At 38.3% G+C, this 19,036-nt stretch overlaps 1 protein-coding gene across 2 annotated transcripts in view; it reads left to right on the forward strand.

The window, feature by feature from the left end:
- The window catches only part of SLC44A5 (solute carrier family 44 member 5), a 424,145-nt gene that overhangs the window by 342,629 nt on the left and 62,480 nt on the right, over positions 1 to 19,036 (forward strand). For both annotated transcript variants that reach the window (XM_046024493.1, XM_046024485.1), the window contains exon 6: positions 6,832 to 6,916. In XM_046024493.1, the coding sequence (XP_045880449.1) occupies positions 6,832 to 6,916 (85 nt within the window). The remainder of the gene's footprint in view (positions 1 to 6,831; positions 6,917 to 19,036) is intronic.

Here is a 19,036-nt window from a genome sequence, read left to right on the forward strand (position 1 = left end):
CATTCATAATTTTATTAATTTGGGCTTTCTCTCTTTTCTTTTGGATTAGTGTGGCCAATGGTTTATCGATCTTAATGATTCTTTCAAAAAACCAGCTTCTAGTTTCATTGATGCGTTCTACTGTATCTCTAGTTTCTCTGTCATTGATCTCTGCTCTAATCTTGATTATTTCCCTTCTTGTATGTGGAGTTGGCTTAATTTGTTGTTGATTCTCCAGTTCTTTAAGGTGTAGAGAGAGCGAGTGTATTCTGGATTTTTCAATTTTTTTGAGGGAGGCTTGGATAGCTATGTATTTCCCCCTTAGGACTGCCTTTGCTGTATCCCATAGGTTTTGGACCGAAGTGTCTTCATCCTCATTGGTTTCCATGAATTGTTTAAGTTCTTCTTTGATTTCCTGGTTGATCCAAGCATTCCTAAGCAAGGTGGTCTTTAGCTCCCAGGTGTTTGAGTTCCTTCTGAACTTTTCCTTGTGATTGAGTTCCAGTTTCAAAGCACTGTGATCTGAGAATATGCAGGGAATAATCTCAGTTCTTTGGTATCTGTTGAGCCCTGATTTGTGACCCAGTATGTGGTCTATTCTGGAGAAGGTTCCATGTGCTCTCGCGAGGAATGAGTATTCTGTTGTTTTAGGGTGGAATGTTCTGTTTATATATCTATGAGTCCATCTGGTCCAATGTGTCATTTAATGCTCTTCTTTATTGATTTTCTGCTTGGATGATCTGTCTATTACTGAGAGAGGTGTGTTAAGATCTCCTACTATTAATGTATTCATATCAGTATGACTCTTTATCTTGATTAACAGTTGTCCCATGCAGTCGGCTGCTCCCATATTGGGGGCATAAATATTTACAATTGTTAGATCTTCTTGGTGGATCGCCCCTTTAAGAATGATGTAGTGTCCTTCTGTATCTCTGACTACAGTCTTTAGTTTAAAATCTAATTTATCTGATATGAGAATCGCTACCCAGCCTTCTTTTGAGGCCCATTGGCATGAAAGATGCTTCTCCATCCCTTCACTTTTAGTCTGATTTGAAATAGGTCTCTTGTAGACAACATATGGATGGGTCCTGTCATTTTATACAATCTGCAACCCTGTGTCATTTTATGGGTGCATTTAGGCCAGTCACATTGAGAGTGATTATTGAGAGATACGTTTTTATTGACATTGTGTTACCTGTGAAGTCTTTGTTTCTATAGATTGTCTCCATATATTTCTGTTCAATGATATTCTTAGAATTTTTCCTCTTTTATAGTTACAGAACGCCCCTTAATATTTCCTGCAGTGTCGGGTTGGTGGTCACATACTCTTTTAAACCTTGCTGGTCTTGGAAGCTCTTTATCTCTCCATCCATTTTGAATGTCAGTCTTGCTGGATAAAGTATTCTTGGCTGCATGTTCTTCTCATTTAGTGCCCTGAATACATCTTGCCAGTCCTTTCTCTGTTTTTCCTTTTCAACTAGCTTCTTTTATCAACTCCTTGTGTCTTTTTTTAATTTTCATTTTTACATATACATTTTATAGATATATTCTTCATTTTTGGCCTCCTTTCACTGTATTTAATTTTATGTGTGTGTGTGTGTGTGTCTGTATTTTTTTTCCCTTTTTATTAATTTTTTCAGCGTAACAGTATTCATTCTTTTTGCACAACACCCAGTGCTCCATGCAAAACGTGCCCTCCCCATCACCCACCACCTGTTCCCCCAACCTCCCACCCCTGACCCTTCAAAACCCTCAGGTTGTTTTTCAGAGTCCATAGTCTCTGGGGGGTAGGGGGATAGGAGAAGAATAAATGTATTTTTTTCTTTCTTTACCGTTTTGGGATCCAGTGTCTTCTAACAAACAGACAAAAGCATATCCAGGACCAAGGGTAGCACCCTGTTCTACCCATTTGATTATACTCTTTATTCCCACCTTTCTTTTCTTTTCTTTTTTGGTTTTTAATTGCTTCTGATTTGCCTAGTGTATATTTTACTGGGGTCATGGTTGATATTTTTATTTTTTATTTCTTTTTTGTTCTCTTGTTAATCTATTTTTTCTCTGGACAAAATGAGCAGAAGGAAAAATTCCCAGAAAAAAAGAACAAGAAGAAGTAATCACTGTAATAGACTTAATAAATATGGATACTGGTAAAATGTCAGAGCTAGAATTAAGAACAATGATTATAAGGACACTAGCTGGGCTTTAGAAAAGCACAGATGACATAAGAGAATCCCTTTCTGGAGAAATAAAAGAATTAAGACCTAATCATATTGAAATTAAAAAGGTTGATGCTGAAATGCAGTCAACAATGGAGGCTGTTTCTGCTAGAATAAATAAAGCAGAAAAGAGAATAAGTGATATAGAAGATAAAATTTTAGAGAATAAAGAAACTGAGCAAAAGAGAGATAACCAAATATTGGATCATAATGGCAGGATTCAAGAGATCAGTGATAATATAAAGTAAACAGGATTAGAATTATTCGTGTTCCAGAGGAAGAAGAAAGAAAGGGGCAGAAGGTAGGTATCTTAGGGCAAATTATAGCTGAGAACTTCTCTAATCTGGGGAAGGATATAGACATTCACGTCCAGGAGGCACAGAGAATCTCCCTTAAAATCAATAAATATAGATCAGCACCCTGACAAATAACAGTGAAGTTTGCAAATTTCAGAGATAAAGAAGAAAATCTTGAAAGGAGCTTGAGACAAGAGGTCCTTAACCTACTAGGGTAGAAACATTACACCAGCAAAAAACATAACCACAGATATTCGACAGGCTAGAAAGGGCTGACATGATATGTTCACAGTACTAAATGAGATAAATATAAAGCCAGGAATACTTTATCCAGCAAGGCTATCATTCAGAATGGAAGGATAGCTAAAGAGCTTCTAGGACAAACAGAAACTAAAAGAATCTGTGATCATTAAACCAGCCCTGTAATAAATATTAGAAGGGACCTCTCATGTGAAGAGAGAGCCCAGAATTAACATTGACCAGAAAGGAACAGAGACAATACACAGAAGCAGTGATTTTACAGGTAATACAATGGCACTAAATTCATCTATTTCAATAGTTACTCTGAATGTAAATGGGCTAAATGCTCCAATCAAAAAACACAGGGTATTAGATGAAGAAGAAAGCAAAACCATTGATATGCTCTCTCTAGGAGACTCATTTTAGACCTGAAGACCTCTCCAGACTGAAAGTGAGAGAGTGGAGACCGATTCATTATGCTAATGGAAATCAAAAGAATGCTAGGGTTGCAATCCTAATATTAGACAAATTAGATTTCAAACCAAAGACTGTAGTAAGTGATGAAGAGGGATACTATATCATACTTAAAGTGTCTATCCCACAAGAAGATCTAATAATTATAAATATTTACGTGCCCAACGTGGGAGCAGCCAATTCTATCAACCAATTAATAACAAAATTAAACACATTGATAATAACACAATAATAGTAGGGGATTTTAACACCCCACTCACAGCATAGACAGATCATCTAAGCAGATCAACAAGGAAACAACAACTATGTATGACACACTGGACCAGATGGACTTCACAGATATATACAGAGCATTCCATCCTAAAGCAACAGAATACACATTCTTTCTGAGAGCACATGGAACATTCTCCAGAATAGATCACATACTGGATCACAAATCAGGTCTCAACAGGTAAGGAAAGATTGAGATTATTCCTTGCATATTTTTAAGCCACAGGGCTTTGAAACTTGAATTCAATCACAAGAGGAAATTTGGAAGGAACTCAAATACTTGGAGATTAAAGTACATCCTATCAAAGAATGCATGGGTCAACCAGGAAATTAAAGAAGAATTTAAAAATTCATGGAAACAAATGAAAATTTAAAAAAAAAAAAAAAAACCTGTTCAAAATCATTGGGATTTGGGTGGTCCAAAGAGAGGAAGTACATAGCAATACAAGCCTTTCTCAAGAAATTAGAAAAGTATGAAATACACAAGCTAACCTTACACCTAAAGGAGCTGGAGAAAGAACAGCAAATAGAAAGGGGCGGGGGGGGGTGGGAGGTTGAGGAACCAAGTGGTGGGTAATAGGAAGGGCACGTACTGCATGGAGCACTGGGTGTGATGCCAAAACAATGAACACTGTTATGCTGTAAATAAACAAATAATAATAAAAAAAGAACAGCAAATAGAGCCTAAATCTAGCTGGAGATGAGAAATAATAAAGATTAGAACAGAAATCAATCAAAACCAAAGGAGCAGTAGAACAGATCAATGAAAATAGAAGCTGGTTTTTTGAAAGAATTAATAAGATTGATAAACCCCTAGCCAGACTTATCAAAAAGAAAAAAAAGCCCAAATTAATAAAATCATGAATGAAAGAGGAGAAATCATGACCAACGCCAAGGAAATAGACAATTATAAGAACATATTATTAACTATACACCAACAAACTAGGAAACCTGGAAGAAATGGGTGTATTCCTAGTGATGCATAAACTACAAAAACTGAACCAGGAAGAAACAGAAAACATGAGCAGACCCATAACCAGTAAGGAAATTGAAGCAGTAATAAAAAAAAGTCTCCCAACAAACAAGAGGCCAGGGCCAAATGGCTTCCCAGGGGAATTCTACCAAGCATTTAAAGAAGAATTAATACCCATTATTCTGAACCTTTTTCAAAAAAACAAATGGAAAGACAACTTCCAAATTCTATGAGATCAGTATTACCTTGATCCCAAAACCAAAGACCCCACCGAAATGAATTACAGACATGTCCCTGATGAACATGGATGCCAAAATATTCACCAAGATACTAGCCCATAGGATCCAACAGTACATTAAAAGGTCATGTTCACTAAGACCAAGTGAGATTTATTCCTGGGCTGCAAGGGTGGTTCAACATCTGCAAATCAATCAGTGTGGTATACTACATTAATATTAAGTAATATAGATATTTGTAAATGACAAATCAAATAATTGATTTACAAATCAATTTGCAAATGACAAATCAGATAAAGGGCTAGTATCCAAGATCTTTAAAGAACTTATCAAACTCAACACCCAAAGAACAAATAATCCATCAAGAAATGGGCAGAAGACTGAACAGACATTTCTCCAAAGAAGACCTACAAAAATAGCCAACAGACACATGAAAAAGTGTTCAACATGATTTGGCATCAGGGAATAACAAATCAAAACCACAGTGAGATACTACCTCACACATACTGGGTCACACTCAGAATGGCTAACATTAAGTCAGGAAACAACAAATGCTGTCAAGGATGTGGAGAAAGGGGGACCCTCTTACACTGTTGGTGGGAATGCATGCTGGTACAGCCACTCTGGTAAACAGTATGGAGGTTCCTCAAGAAGTTAAAAATAGATCTACCTGAGACCCAGCTATTGTACTACTAGCTATTTACCCCAGACGTACAAATGTAGTGATCTGAAGGGGCACATGTACCCCAATTTTATAGAAGTCCACAATAGCTGAACTATGGAAAAAGCTGAGAATGTCCATTGACAGATGAATGGATAAAAAAGATGTGGTGTATACACACACACACACACACACACACACACACAGAGGAATATTACTCAGCCATCAGAAAGGATGAATACTACCATTTACATGATGTGGATGGAACTGGAGGGTGTTAGGCTGAGCAAAGTAAGTCAGAGAAAAGACAATTATATGGTGTCACTCATGTGGAATATAAGCAAGAGCATAGAGGATCATAGAGGAAGTGAGGGAAAACTGAATGGGAAGTAATCAGAGGGAGAAAAACTATGAGAGACCCTAAACTATAGGAAACAAACTGGAGGGAAGGGGTGGGAGATGGGCTAACCAGGTGTTGGGCATTAGGGAGGGCACATGTTGTGATGAGCATTGGGTGTTACAACTGATGAGTTATTGAACTCTACATCTAAAACTAATGATATACTATATGTTGGCTATTCAAATTTACATAAAAATAAATAGAAAAATAAATCTACTGGAGAGAATAGAGGGGAAAATGTGAATTCCAAAATTCCTGAGATTTGGCTCTCAAGAGTTGAAGAAGAGTCAGGAATCACGATTTTCAACAAAGACTTCCAAATTTTAGAGATACATATTGGAGTTGGACAGCCACTTGTCTTGAGTTCACTACATATTCTCTTACGTCCTCCCAACACAACTATGAAGTTAGTAGGGCTGGTATTATCCCCCATTGTACAGATGAAATTGAGATTCAAAAGAGAATCATGGATTGCTAAATGGCAGATTACTACCCCACTCAATGCTAGTGATAGTGAATATCACCCTGCCTCATTATTATGCTACTGCCCACAATTTCAAACAGAACATCTCACTGAATTTATTTATCTTTTTTTAGTTTACAAAGTGATACCTTTATTTTAGAAAATCCATAAAGGTACAAAAATTAACTAAACATTTTATCCTACTATTCATATATATTAATTTGTTTCTACATATGTTTTATCTGTTTTTGAAAAACTAAAATCTAATTATATTTAATAGTTTTTAGTGACCTGCTTCCTAAAATTAATGTATTGTGAATTTACCCATCTGTTAAACATTTCTTCAATATTATTTTCAATCGTAATATCGTCTTCTTTGTGGACATAAAATCCTGTAACTAATCTACTGTTGATAGAAAGTTTCATTATTTCAATTTTTTATTATTACAAAAAATTTTGAATGTTAAGCAGCTTAAAGGGGAGTTGGGGACTATATTGTAGCTATCTGGGGAAAATGAAGCCATATTTTAAAGGTCATTATATTAAAAGTGTACAGGGTCTGAAATGATACAGACTATTTCCACAATCACTAAAAAGATTATTTTATGCTGTTTTCTTAACAGGAACAAGACCATTTTGTTTTACTTTAACTTGTTCAGCTGTACCAGTCCTTCCGTGGTGGTAAACCTACAGTGCCCTACTACACAGGTAAGGCAGAAAATGTGTTTCAATTTTGAACATTTTTGGATAAAAGAATAAGCAATTTCATTTGAATCCTGAGTGTGTATAGTTAATGATAAATTCACGGAAGGTGGGAAGACATATGCATGAGCACATGTTTGTTCATATACCATCAAAATAAGGCAGGACTAATTATTGTAGTATCACTAAAGATTGTCAGCGATTTTGTTGAACCACCTAATTTTAGAAAATGAACAAACTTGCTGTCCTGAGAAGTGGCATTTTTTTCTCAATGTCAGTATTAGGAAGAGCAAAGCTAGCTAGTATAATGAAAAAACTTGAGTTTTTTAAGTGTCTCAACACAATAAAGTTTATTTCTGGTCATGTTACAGTATAAGGCTGGTGTTTATGGTCAGTGGGCAGCTTTTCTCCAAGCTCCTTTCACCTGGTGGCTCTGCCTTAAGTCCTTATCATCTGTATCTACCTGCCAGAAGGAAAGAGAAGATAAATAAGCATCCCTGCTGCTTTTTAAAAATTTTTTATTTTTTTATTAATATATAATGTATTATTAGCCCCAGGGGTACAGGTCTGTGAATCACCAGGTTTACACACATCACCATACTCACCATAGCACATACCTTCCCCAGTGTCCATAACCCAACCACCCTCTCCCTACCTCCCTCCCCCCAGCAACCCTCAGTTTGTTTTGTGAGATTAAGAGTCTCTTATGGTTTGTCTCCCTCCCAATCCCATCTTATATCATTTATTCCCTTCCTACTCCCCAAGCCCCAATGTTGCCTCTCAACTTCCTCATATCAGTGAGATCGTATGATAATTATCTTTCTCTGATTGACTCATTTCACTAAGCATAATACCCTCTAGTTCCATCCACGTTGTCACAAATGGCAAGATTTCATTTCCTTTGATGACTGCATAGTATTCCATTGTATATATATACCCTCTTCTTTATCCGTTCATCTGTTGATGGATATCTAGGTTCTTTCCATAGTTGGACTATTGTGGACATTGCTGCTATAAACATTTGGGTACATGTGCCCCTTCGGATCACTACATTTGTATCTTTAGGGTAAATACCCAGTAGTGTGATTGCTGGGTTGTAGGGTAGCTTTATTTTCAACTTTTTAAGGAACCTCCATGCTGTTTTCCAGAGTGGTTGCACCAGCTTGCATTCCCACCAACAGTGTAGGAGGGTTCCACTTTCCTTGCCAGCATCTGTCATTTCCTGACTTGTTAATTTTAACCATTCTGACTGGTGTGAGGTGGTATCTCATTGTGGTTTTTTTTTTTTTAAGATTTTTTTTATTTATTTTCATTGTGGTTTTGATGTGTATTTCCCTGATGCCGAGTGATGTGGAGCACTTTTTCATGTGTCTGTTGGCCATCTGGATGTCTTCTTTGCAAAAATGTCTGTTCATGTCCTCTACCCATTTCTTGATTGGATTATTTGTTCATTGGGTGTTGAATTTGATAAGTTCTTAATAGATTTTGGATACTAGCCCTTTATCTGATATGTCATTTGCAAATATCTTCTCCCATTCTGTCAGATATCTTTTGGTTTTGTTAACTGTTTCCTTTGCTGTGCAAAAGCTTTGGATCCTCATGAAATCCCAATATTTCATTTTTAACCTTGCTTCCCTTGCCTTTGCCGATGTTCCTAGGAAGAAGTTGCTGCAGCTGAGGTTGAAGAGTTTGCTGCCTGTGTTCTCCTCAAGGATTTTGATAGATTCCTTTCTCACATTGAGATTTTTCATCCATTTTGAGTCAATTTTTGTGTGTAGTGTAAGGAAATGGTCCACTTTCATTCTTGTGTATGTGGCTGTCCAATTTTCTCAACACCATTTGTTGCAGAGACTGTCTTTTTTCCATTGGACATTCTTTCCTGCTTTGCCGAAGATTAGTTGACCATAGAGTTGAGGGTCTATTTCTGGGATTTCTATTCTGTTCCATTGATCTATGTGTCTGTTTTTTTTTTTGTTTTTTTTTTTAATTTTATTTATTTATTTGACAGAGATCACAGGTAGGCAGAGAGGCAGCCAGAGAGAGAGGAAGGGAAGCAGGCTCCCTGCTGAGCAGAGAGCCCGATGCGGGGCTTGATCCCAGGACCCTGAGATCATGACCTGAGCTGAAGGCAGAGGCTTTAACCCACTGAGCCACCCAGGCGCCCCGATCTATGTGTCTGTTTTAATGCTAGTACCATACTGTCTTGATGATGACAGCTTTGTAATAGAGTTTGAAGCCTGGAATTGTGATGCTACCAACTTTGGCTTTCTTTTTCAACATTCCTCTGGCTATTCGAGCATCTCTGCTCCTAAAAGCCTTGGTTTAGAATTGTTCATGCATTGCATTTCTACTTAAACAACATGCACATTATTTTTATATTTTATATTTTTCTTGCACCTAGATGCAAGAAGGAAGAAGTAAGGGAATGCCACTGTGGGATAAAGCACAGACTTCAATGGGCAGTTAGTTGGGTCTTCCATAGTCTATCCCTCTGTCCTCCAGAATACTCTTCTTCCCAAGGGAGATAACCCGGCATCCCGCTTAGTACTATCTTTAAGCCAAAGTCCAAGGATCTCTGGGTGATAAGTCCTCTATAAGGTCTTTACATTGAATGCACAATGGGGAATGAGGCTAGGACTATTAGAATACAGACTCCAGATCGGAAAAGGAGGAGTGATAAATGCACAGTGGTTTCTGGTGCATGGCACTGGAAAACATTCTTATTCAACCTACAATATATTCCCCATTTCATCCTATGGTCCGTTACTCAACTACTTGGAAGGAAACCTGTCTGCTATCCTCAGACCACATCATTGCTGAGCATTGGAGATATATGCTCTTTTGAGGGGCATAGAACTTTGAAGCTCCCTTCCTGTTGTGCAAATTTAGGACCTCAGAGATTATTTTAACAGTCAAAGACCTTTTCAGATTAGGTCATGAATTCTTTGGCAGCATAACTGCCTCAAAAATGTAATAGGCTTCTACCTTATTTGCTTCCTCTTGCTTCATGTACCAGTAAACCACACCCAAAGATCTTCTCTGATCTAATTGTAAATCTGCTTGCTTGCTCTCTTCCTCATCTCTCTCAAAGAATTTTGATATCTTATTTTCTTCAGAGATGAAAGCTAACTTGAGATATTGGCATCTTAGTTCTGTGACTACCTCTACCACAAGACTTTGTTTTCTATCACAGCCACCCACTCCCAAGATCAAATCTCTGAACTCTTCATACCAGTAGTTACCACCCTTCATAATCTCAATTTCAAACATCCCTATATCTGACCATCTCATCCCTCTAACATTCCAATTACAATCCTTCTACTTCATTGGGACCTACAAATCCCTAATGTTAACCCCTTCACAGTATCCCTTAGTTCCCTCATGTTTTCATTTCCATCTCTGTCTGACTTAGATTTCATGACCCCTCTTTAAATTCACTCCTTTATGTAAACCCTCAATTCCTTTGCCCCCTCCCACATAGTTGTACTTCCTTACAAAACTTCATCCCTAGCTAAGTGCAACTCTCTGCCTATTCTATGCCTGAACGCAGGCAGCTGTGAATTGTTGGAGAAAACATATATAATAGTTCTTTCGATTCAGAACCATTAATCTCAGTGGGCCCTTAGTGTTATCCCACAACCATGCTACAAACCCCTTGTCTATTCACTAGCCTGGCCTTCTAGAAAACAATTTCACACCTTTTCCTCTTAAACTTCTAAGAACTCTGTGTCAATCTCTTTGTCAGCCTCTGACTTTTCTTCCTATTTCACTGAGAAAGTGTAAGCGTTCAGAAGACAACTTTTAAAAGCTCCTACAGTAACATCCTCTTGCCTACCTGTCATCATTTGTGTTCGTTTATTTGTTCAGTCTTTCCTTGTCATAATGTGGATGAACTGCTTGTGCTCCTAAGGTCAGCCCATCCAATTGTGCACTATATCTCACACATTCAAGCACAACACTCCAGAAATTTTCTGGGTTTTTTTTTTTTTTAATTACCATTTTTCCTTCTCTACTAAATCATCTCCATCAGTATACAAACATGCTGTTATTTCTTCTGTCTCAAAGAATTCTCTCCTTGATCCCACACACCCCACCCTCCAGGTACTGCTTCATATCTCTGTACCTCTTTTTTGCAAAAGTCCTCAGAACAATAGTCTCTATTCAATGAATCTAAATCCTCTATTATCATTCAGGCTTTTATTCCTACTCCAATTTTTTCAAAGTGATACCATTGAACTCTGTATTATTAAACAAATGGCTAATTCTCATTTTCACATTTACTTGATCTAACAGCATTGTTCATTCAAGCTGTCCTCCTTAAAACACTTTCTTGACTTGACTTTTAGGACACAACATGCTTCTAGGTTTCCTCCCAACTCTCTGGATACTCCTCGTTAGTCTTCTTTGCTGGTTTTTCTTCATCTTTCCAACACCTTGTAAATGTTGGAGTTCCCTCCCATCACCAAGCTTAGTCCTTTTCAAAATCTACATTTACTCTTTTGGTGATCTCATCTAGTCTCATGGTTTTAACATTATCTATATGCTGCCCTCCCTAATTTATATATCCAGATAAATCTGCTCCCTAATCACCTGATCTTTATATCCAACCACCTGTACAATGTCTCTACATGGATATTTAGTTGGTATCTCAAATTTAACATCTCCAAAACTCAATTCCTAGCCTCTGACTTTATCCTTAAAACTATTTTCCCATCGTAGCTGTCTTCCCTCTTTCAGTTAAGGCCAGCTCCAGATACCATGGAATCAATTCTTCATTCCTCTTTTTCTCTCACACTCATGTATGAATCTTCAGCTAATTCCTCTGATCTCCATTCAAAATGTGCCTAGACCAAATTAGTTTTCACCACACCATCTCTTCCTTTTTTCAAAAAGCCATCATCTCTTGGGCGCCTGGGTGGCTCAGTGGGTTAAGCCGCTGCCTTCGGCTCAGGTCATGATCTCAGGGTCCTGGGATCGAGTCCCACATCGGGCTCTCTGCTCAGCGGCGAGCCTGCTTCCCTCTCTCTCTCCCTGCCTGCCTCTCTGTCTACTTGTGATCTCTCTCTGTCAAATAAATAAATAAAATCTTTAAAAAACAAAACAAAACAAAAAAAACCATCATCTCTTATCTACATTAGTTCAATGACCTTCTGACTGATCTGACTCTATCCTTGCCCTAATTTTTACCCCTTACATTCTCTTTTCTACTTAGCAGCTAGTGTGATCCTACTAAATATGTCACATTTATGTTTCTCCTTCATTTAGGCCTTGTCCCCATAACTTCCCAGGTTACTGAGATTAAAAGCAAAGTCCTAACAGTGGCCTTACAGGATCCTTCACTGTCTGTCCAACTTTGACTACATTTGCTGTTACTCTCTCTCTGCTCACTGCACTTGGGTTATATTACCCATCTGTTGTCTGTGAAAGGATCCAGGAGTACTTCTTCCTCAGAGCCTTGGACTTTGCTGCTCTCTCTGCCTAGAGTACTTTTTCTCCAAATGACTATGGTTTGATGAATAGTCTTCACATCTTTCCTCAAATGTTACCTTTTTATTTAGGGCCTTCCTTGATACCCATTTAAAACTGGAATCTTGGTAACCCTAGATGTTAGAGAATTTAGATTAGATTGGATCTCATTGATGGCAATTTTAACTTTTTCCTGGGCAGTTTCACTTCTGCCTTAATCGATTCCATGCTGTCATTAATGGTTTTCTCCAACCTAGCCATTGTCTGGATAATTATTACCCTGAATTCCCTTTCTGACATACTGTTTATGTCCATATCCAATAGCTCTGATGGAGAGGGCACAGTCTCTGAATTTTTCCTCTGTTAGGCCTTCCTCCTCCAAGTCATTTTGATGAGAGATAGTTGAGGGGATGTGTAGCTGAATATATCAACCATGATCCAGGAAAGGTGCACCTGGAATGCTTCTGAACAATCGGAAGTCACTACCAAACAGAAAGAAAAAAGACAAGAGAGAGAGACAGACAGACAGACCAACAGACAGTTAGAAAACAAAAAGAGAAGACCCAACCAGAATGGGCCCCAAAGGTAAGGTTTATAAGGTATACAAACAAAAATGGACAAACAAAACGACTGACAAAAGTAAATGACAAGAAAAGAAAAAAGAACCCAGCCAAAATGAACCCCTAGGATAAGATTTATATAATACCAGAACAAAAACAAATACACAGAAACACTGATGGAAGAAAAAGATGAGAGGGTGGTTACAAATACTCAATGTGGGAAAGGAAGGTTATTTTGATTCTTCCTGGGTGTATCTTGATATCTTTCTTAAAGGACTCACCTTTCCAGAGATAAAGGGAGATTAAAACTGGTTTATATATAGAGGTAGTGTTGATTAGGGAAAGAGGATTACCTTGAAGCTTATATCTATATGTATATTTAAGAAAATAGAAAAGCAAAAGAAAAACACGGGTATATGTATGAAAAAAGTTCAAGTTAAAAGGTAATTATGGAATATGTTGTATTAAACTTCTCATTGTAGTGGTAAATAGTTTAAAAATTAAAAAGAATAAGAATAGTGAGAACGAATTAAAAATAAAAGTTGTATCTATGAAATAACAGGTTTTAGGGTAATACTGGGAGGTTAATATCTTGTTTTCCCCTGATATTGGGTTTTACAATTTTATGGGGACCCTGTTGTGGTTGTCCTCTTGTTCTTTTGGTTGGCTTTCTTGGGGAGGGGCCTGCCGTGCTGCTTTTCAGTCAGTCTTGCTTGGGTTGAGTCCTCCTGCTCCCTATCAAGGTGCTAGGCTCTGTGGAAACTGGTTTTGTTTTTTTTTTTTTCAGGCTTTTCTTCTCTGGAGGTTTTTGTTTGTTTGTTTCCCCTTTGGCGGCTTTTTCCTGGCCTTTCAGAGGTTTAATGGAAAGCAAACTGCACCCAAACCTCCATGTCAGAGAGAAGCCTCAATCTGCTTCCCTCTGGGTTGTCCAGAATACACAGAATCCCCTTTTGCAAACTCTGCTGAGCCAGGCAACCTCCCACAGACAGTGCACCTCCTCAGCCACTGTCTCGGGGGTCACCCAAAGCACCCGCTTGTCTCTGCACCCCTGTGCCACTAAAACCATAAACAATACTGGTCTAGGGAGCCCACTTCCAGTGGCAGCCTTTGCTGGGACTGCAGTCTGGGGTCCAGACCTCCTGAGAGATCCCAACTAGAGATAGCATACTGAGATTTTCAAGCCCAGGATGGGAGTGTGCAGACTCTCGGCCGGTCCTAGAGACCACTGACTAGTGCCTGCATGGAACTCTCTCAGGTGCGGGTAACCAAGGCAGAAGATAGAATTAGTGATCTAGAGGACAAACTGATAGAGAAAAAGGATCAGGAGGAGGCCTGGTACAAAAAGCTTAGAAATCTTGAAAACAGAATTAGGGAAATAAATGATGCCATGAAATGTTCCAATACCAGAATTATTGGGATCCCTGAAGGGGAGGAGAAAGAAAGAAGACTAGAAGCTATACCTGAACAAATTCTCCATGAAAATTTTCCCAATTTGGGGAATGGAACCGGGGTTCCTCTCCTAGAGGCAGAAAGATCACCCCTCAAATCAATAAATCTAGAAAGACTTCAAGACACTTGATTGTGAAACCGATGAATCATAATTTTAAGACAAGATCTCTTGAGAGCGCTAGGGGGAAGAGATTCCTTATGTACAGAGGCAGGTCCATCAGAATAACATCAGACCTGTCTACAGAAACCTGACAAGCCAGAAAGGGCTGGCAAGACATATTCAGGAAACTAAATGAGAAGAACATTCAGCCATAATACTTTATCCATCAAGGCTGACATTCAAAAATGGATGGAGAGATAGAGATCTTCCAAGACTGGCAAGATTTAAAAGAGTATGTGACCACCAAGCCAGCACTACAAGAAATATTAAGGGGGGTTCTATAAAAGAAGTAGGAACCCAAGAGTGTCATAGAACAGAAATTTACAGAGACAATCTGTAGAAACAAGGACTTCACAGGCAACATGATGTCAATAAAAATTTATCTTTCAAAATCACTCTCAATGTGAACAGCCTAAACGCTCCCATAAAATGGCACAGGGTTCTAAATTGTATAAAATGACAGGACCCATCCATATGTTGTCTACAAGAGACCCATTTGGAACCTAAGGATACATCCAGATTGAAATTTAAGGGATGGAGAAGCATCTTTCATGCCAATGGGCCTCAAAAAAAAGTGGGGGTAGAAAGAAAATATCCATCTGGTATGGATTCTCATATCAGATAAATTAAATTTTAAACTAAAGACTGTAGTCAGAGATACAGAAGGACACTACATCATTCTTAAAGGGGCGATCCACCAAGAAGATCTAACAATTGTAAATATTTATGCCCCCAATATGGGAGCAGCCGACTGCATGGGACAACTGTTAATCAAGATAAAGAGTCATACTGATATGAATACATTAATAGTAGGAGATCTTAACACACCTCTCTCAGTAATAGACAGATCATCCAAGCAGAAAATCAATAAAGAAGAGCATTAAATGACACATTGGACCAGATGGACTCATAGATATATAAACAGAACATTCCACCCTAAAACAACAGAATACTCATTCCTCGCGAGAGCACATGGAACCTTCTCCAGAATAGACCACATACTGGGTCACAAATCAGGGCTCAACAGATACCAAAGAACTGAGATTATTCCCTGCATATTCTCAGATCACAGTGCTTTGAAACTGGAACTCAATCACAAGGAAAAGTTCAGAAGGAACTCAAACACCTGGGAGCTAAAGACCACCTTGCTTAAGAATGCTTGGATCAACCAGGAAATCAAAGAAGAACTTAGACAATTCATGGAAACCAATGAGAATGAAGACACTTCGGTCCAAAACCTATGGGATACAGCAAAGGCAGTCCTAAGGGGGAAATACAAAGCCATCCAAGCCTCCCTCAAAAAAATTGAAAAATCCACAATACACTCGCTCTCTCTACACCTTAAAGAACTGGAGAATCAACAACAAATTAAGCCAACTCCACATACAAGAAGGGAAATAATCAAGATTAGAGCAGAGATCAATGACAGAGAAACTAGAGATACAGTAGAACGCATCAATGAAACTAGAAGCTGGTTTTTTGAAAGAATCATTAAGATCGATAAACCATTGGCCACACTAATCCAAAAGAAAAGAGAGAAAGCCCAAATTAATAAAATTATGAATGAAAAGGGAGAGATCACAACTAACACCAAGGAAGTAGAAACAATCATCAGAACTTATTATCAACAGTTATATGCCAAAAGTTAAGCAACCTAGATGAAATGGATGCATTCCTGGAAAACTATAAACTCCCAAAATTGAACCAGGAAGAAATTGACAACCTGAATAGACCGATATCTAGTAACGATATTGAGGCAGTGATCAAAAACCTCCCAAAAAACAGGAGCCCAGGACCTGACGGATTCCCTGGAGAATTCTACCAAACATCCAAAGAAGAAATAATACCTATTCTCCTGAAGCTGTTTCAAAAAATTGAAGCAGAAGGAAAACTTCCAGACTCTTTTTATGAGGCCAGCATTACCTTGATCCCCAAACTAGGCAAAAATCACCAAAAAGGAGAATTTCAGACCAATATCCTTGATGAATATGAAAGGTTAGATTCTCAACAAGATCCTAGCTAATAGGACCCAACAGTACATTAAAAAGATTATCCACCATGACCAGGTGGGATTTATCCATGGGATGCAAGGGTGGTTCAACATTCGCAAATCACTCAGTGTGATAGAACAAATCAAGAAAAGAGAAGAACCACATGGTCCTCTCAATTGATGCAGAAAAAGCATTTGACAAGATACAGTATCCATTCCTGATTAAAACGATTCAAAGTATAGGGCTAGAGGGAACATTCCTCAACTTCATAAAATCTATCTCTGAAAAACCAACAATGAATATCATTCTCAGTGGGGGAAAGCTGACAGGCTTCCCTGATCAGGAACATGACAAGGATGCCCACTCTCACCAATGTTGTTCAACATAGTTCTAGGAACAGCAATCAGACAACAAAGAGAAATAAAAGGTATTCAAATTGGTAATGAAGAAGTCAAACTCTCTCTCTTTGCAGATGACGTGGTACTTTATATGGAAAACCCAAAAGCCTCCACCCCCAAACTGCTAGAACTCATACAGCAATTCAGTAACATGGCTGGATACAAAATCAATGTACAGAAATCAGTGGCTTTCTTATACACTAACAATGAAAAAATAGAAAGGGAAATTAAAGAATCAATTGCATTTACTATAGCACCAAGAACCATAAGATACCTGGGAATAAACCTAACCAAAGAGGTAAAGGAACTATACTCAAAGAACTACAGAACACTCATAAAGAAATTGAAGAAGACACAGAAAGATGGAAGAGCATTCCATACTCAGGATCGGAAGAATAAACATTGTTAAAATGTCTATACTGCCTAAAGCCATCTATACTTTCAATGCCATCCCAATCAAAATCCCACTGGCTTTTTTAAAAGAGCTGGAAGAAACAATCCTAAAATTTGTATGAAACCAGAAAAGACTCCGAATTGTTAAGGAAATGTTGAAAAGGTAAAACAAAACTGGGGGCATCACATTTCCTGATTTCAAGCTTTACTGCAAAGCTGTGATCACCAAGACAGGATGATACTGACACAAAAACAGACACATAGACCAGTGTAACAGAATAGAGAGCCCAGATACAGACCTTCAGCTCTATGGTCAAATAATCTTTGACAAAGCAGGAAAAAATATACAGTGGAAAACAATAAATGGTTCTGGAAAAATTGGACAGCTATGTGTAGAAGAATGAAACTTGAATATTCTCTTACACTGTACACAAAGATAAATTCGAAATGGATAAAAGACCTCAACGTGAGGCAGGAAATCTATCAAAATCCTAGAGGAGAACATAGGCAGTAACCTCTTTGACATCAGCCACAGCAACTTCTTTCAAGATATGTCTCCAAAGGCAAAGGAAACAAAAGCGAAAATGAACTTTTGGGACTTCATCAAGATCAAAAGCTTCTGCACAGCAAAGGAAACAGTCAACAAAACAAAGAGGCAATCCACTGAATGGGAGAAGATACTTGCAAATGACACTACAGACAAAGGGCTGATATCCAGGATCTATAAAGAACTTCTTAAACTCAACACACACAAAACAGATTATCACATCAAAAAATGGGCAGAAGACATGAACAGATACTTCTCCAATGAAGACATACAAATGGCTAACAGACGCATGAAAAAAATGTTCATCATCATTAGCGATCAGGGAGATTCAAATCAAAACCACATTGAGATACCACCTTACACCAGTTAGAATGGCCAAAATTAACAACACAAGAAACAACAAGTGTTGGAGGGGGTGTGGAGAAAGGGGAACCCTCTTACACTGTTGGTGGGAATGCAAGTAGGTGCAGCCACTTTGGAAAACAGTGTGGAGATTCCTTAAATTAAAAATAGAGCTACCCTATGGCCCTGCAATTGCAGTACTGGGTATTTACCCCAAAGATACAGATATAGTGAAAAGAAGGGCCACCTGTACCCCAATGTTCATAGCAGCAATGGCCACAGTCGCCAAACTGTGGAAAGAACGAAAATGCCCTTTAACAGATGAATGGATAAAGAAGATATGGTCCATATATACAATGGAATATTAAGCCTTCATCAGAAAGGATGAATACCCAACTTTTGTATCAACATGGATGGGACTGGAAGAGATTATGCTGAGTGAAATAAGTCAAGCAGAGAGAATCAATTATCATATGGTTTCACTTACTTGTGGTGCATAAGGAATAACACGGAGGACATTGGGAGATGCAAAGGAGAAGTGAGATGGGGAAATCGGAGGGGGAGACAAACCATGAGAGACTATGGACTCTGAGAAACAAACTGAGGGTTTTGGAGGGGGAGTGCGTGGGGGATTGGGTGAGCCTGGTGGTGGCTATTATGGAGGGCACATATTGCATGGAGCACTGGGTGTGGTGGATAAACAATGAATTTTGGAACATTGAAAAGAAATAAAATTAATAAAACTGGAATCTTACCCAGCTACCTTTCCGCCTCTAACCTTTCTAGCCTTATTTTTCTCCATAGCACTTATTGCCATCTT

The sequence above is a fragment of the Meles meles genome, chromosome 1 (assembly GCF_922984935.1).
Source record: "Meles meles chromosome 1, mMelMel3.1 paternal haplotype, whole genome shotgun sequence".
NCBI lineage: Eukaryota > Metazoa > Chordata > Mammalia > Carnivora > Mustelidae > Meles > Meles meles.